The sequence below is a fragment of the Penaeus monodon genome, chromosome 30 (assembly GCF_015228065.2).
Source record: "Penaeus monodon isolate SGIC_2016 chromosome 30, NSTDA_Pmon_1, whole genome shotgun sequence".
In the NCBI taxonomy this organism is placed as follows: domain Eukaryota; kingdom Metazoa; phylum Arthropoda; class Malacostraca; order Decapoda; family Penaeidae; genus Penaeus; species Penaeus monodon.
The window spans coordinates 23,396,879-23,397,216 of record NC_051415.1 but is presented as its reverse complement, the minus strand read 5'-3'; the positions used below and the strand labels follow the sequence as shown (position 1 = coordinate 23,397,216).

General features: G+C 40.8%; 1 protein-coding gene across 1 annotated transcript in view; it reads left to right on the top strand.

The window, feature by feature from the left end:
- Positions 1-338, top strand: part of LOC119592647 (serine/arginine repetitive matrix protein 2-like) — a gene marked incomplete in the record, with an annotated part of 68,424 nt that overhangs the window by 7,844 nt on the left and 60,242 nt on the right. Inside the window, 1 exon segment of the mRNA XM_037941561.1 lies at positions 92-149. Within this exon segment, the coding sequence (XP_037797489.1) occupies positions 112-149 (38 nt within the window).

Here is a 338-nt window from a genome sequence, read left to right as displayed (position 1 = left end):
GCTAAATACTGAATTATATAAAATACTGGATATGAAAAGCTTCCCGAGGCATTTCGTTTATAGTAACGACGTGTAACGGTTCCCTCAACAGGGAGTGGGGGAGTGGCTACGATGGTCTCCTCACGATATCAGCACTATGACATCTTCAGGTGAAATTTTTGTGCCCCTGCCTCTTACGTATTCTCACTTTCCCCCTTTTTTCCAGAATTGTGAAGAATATATTTGCGGAATGGTTTGGTTTGGTTTGAAAAGCGTTTGGCGATGATTTCAGGAATGGGAATTCTTTGGGACACGTTTATATTTCTTAAAGATTTTGTGTCAAGTGTCCCTTGCATCTA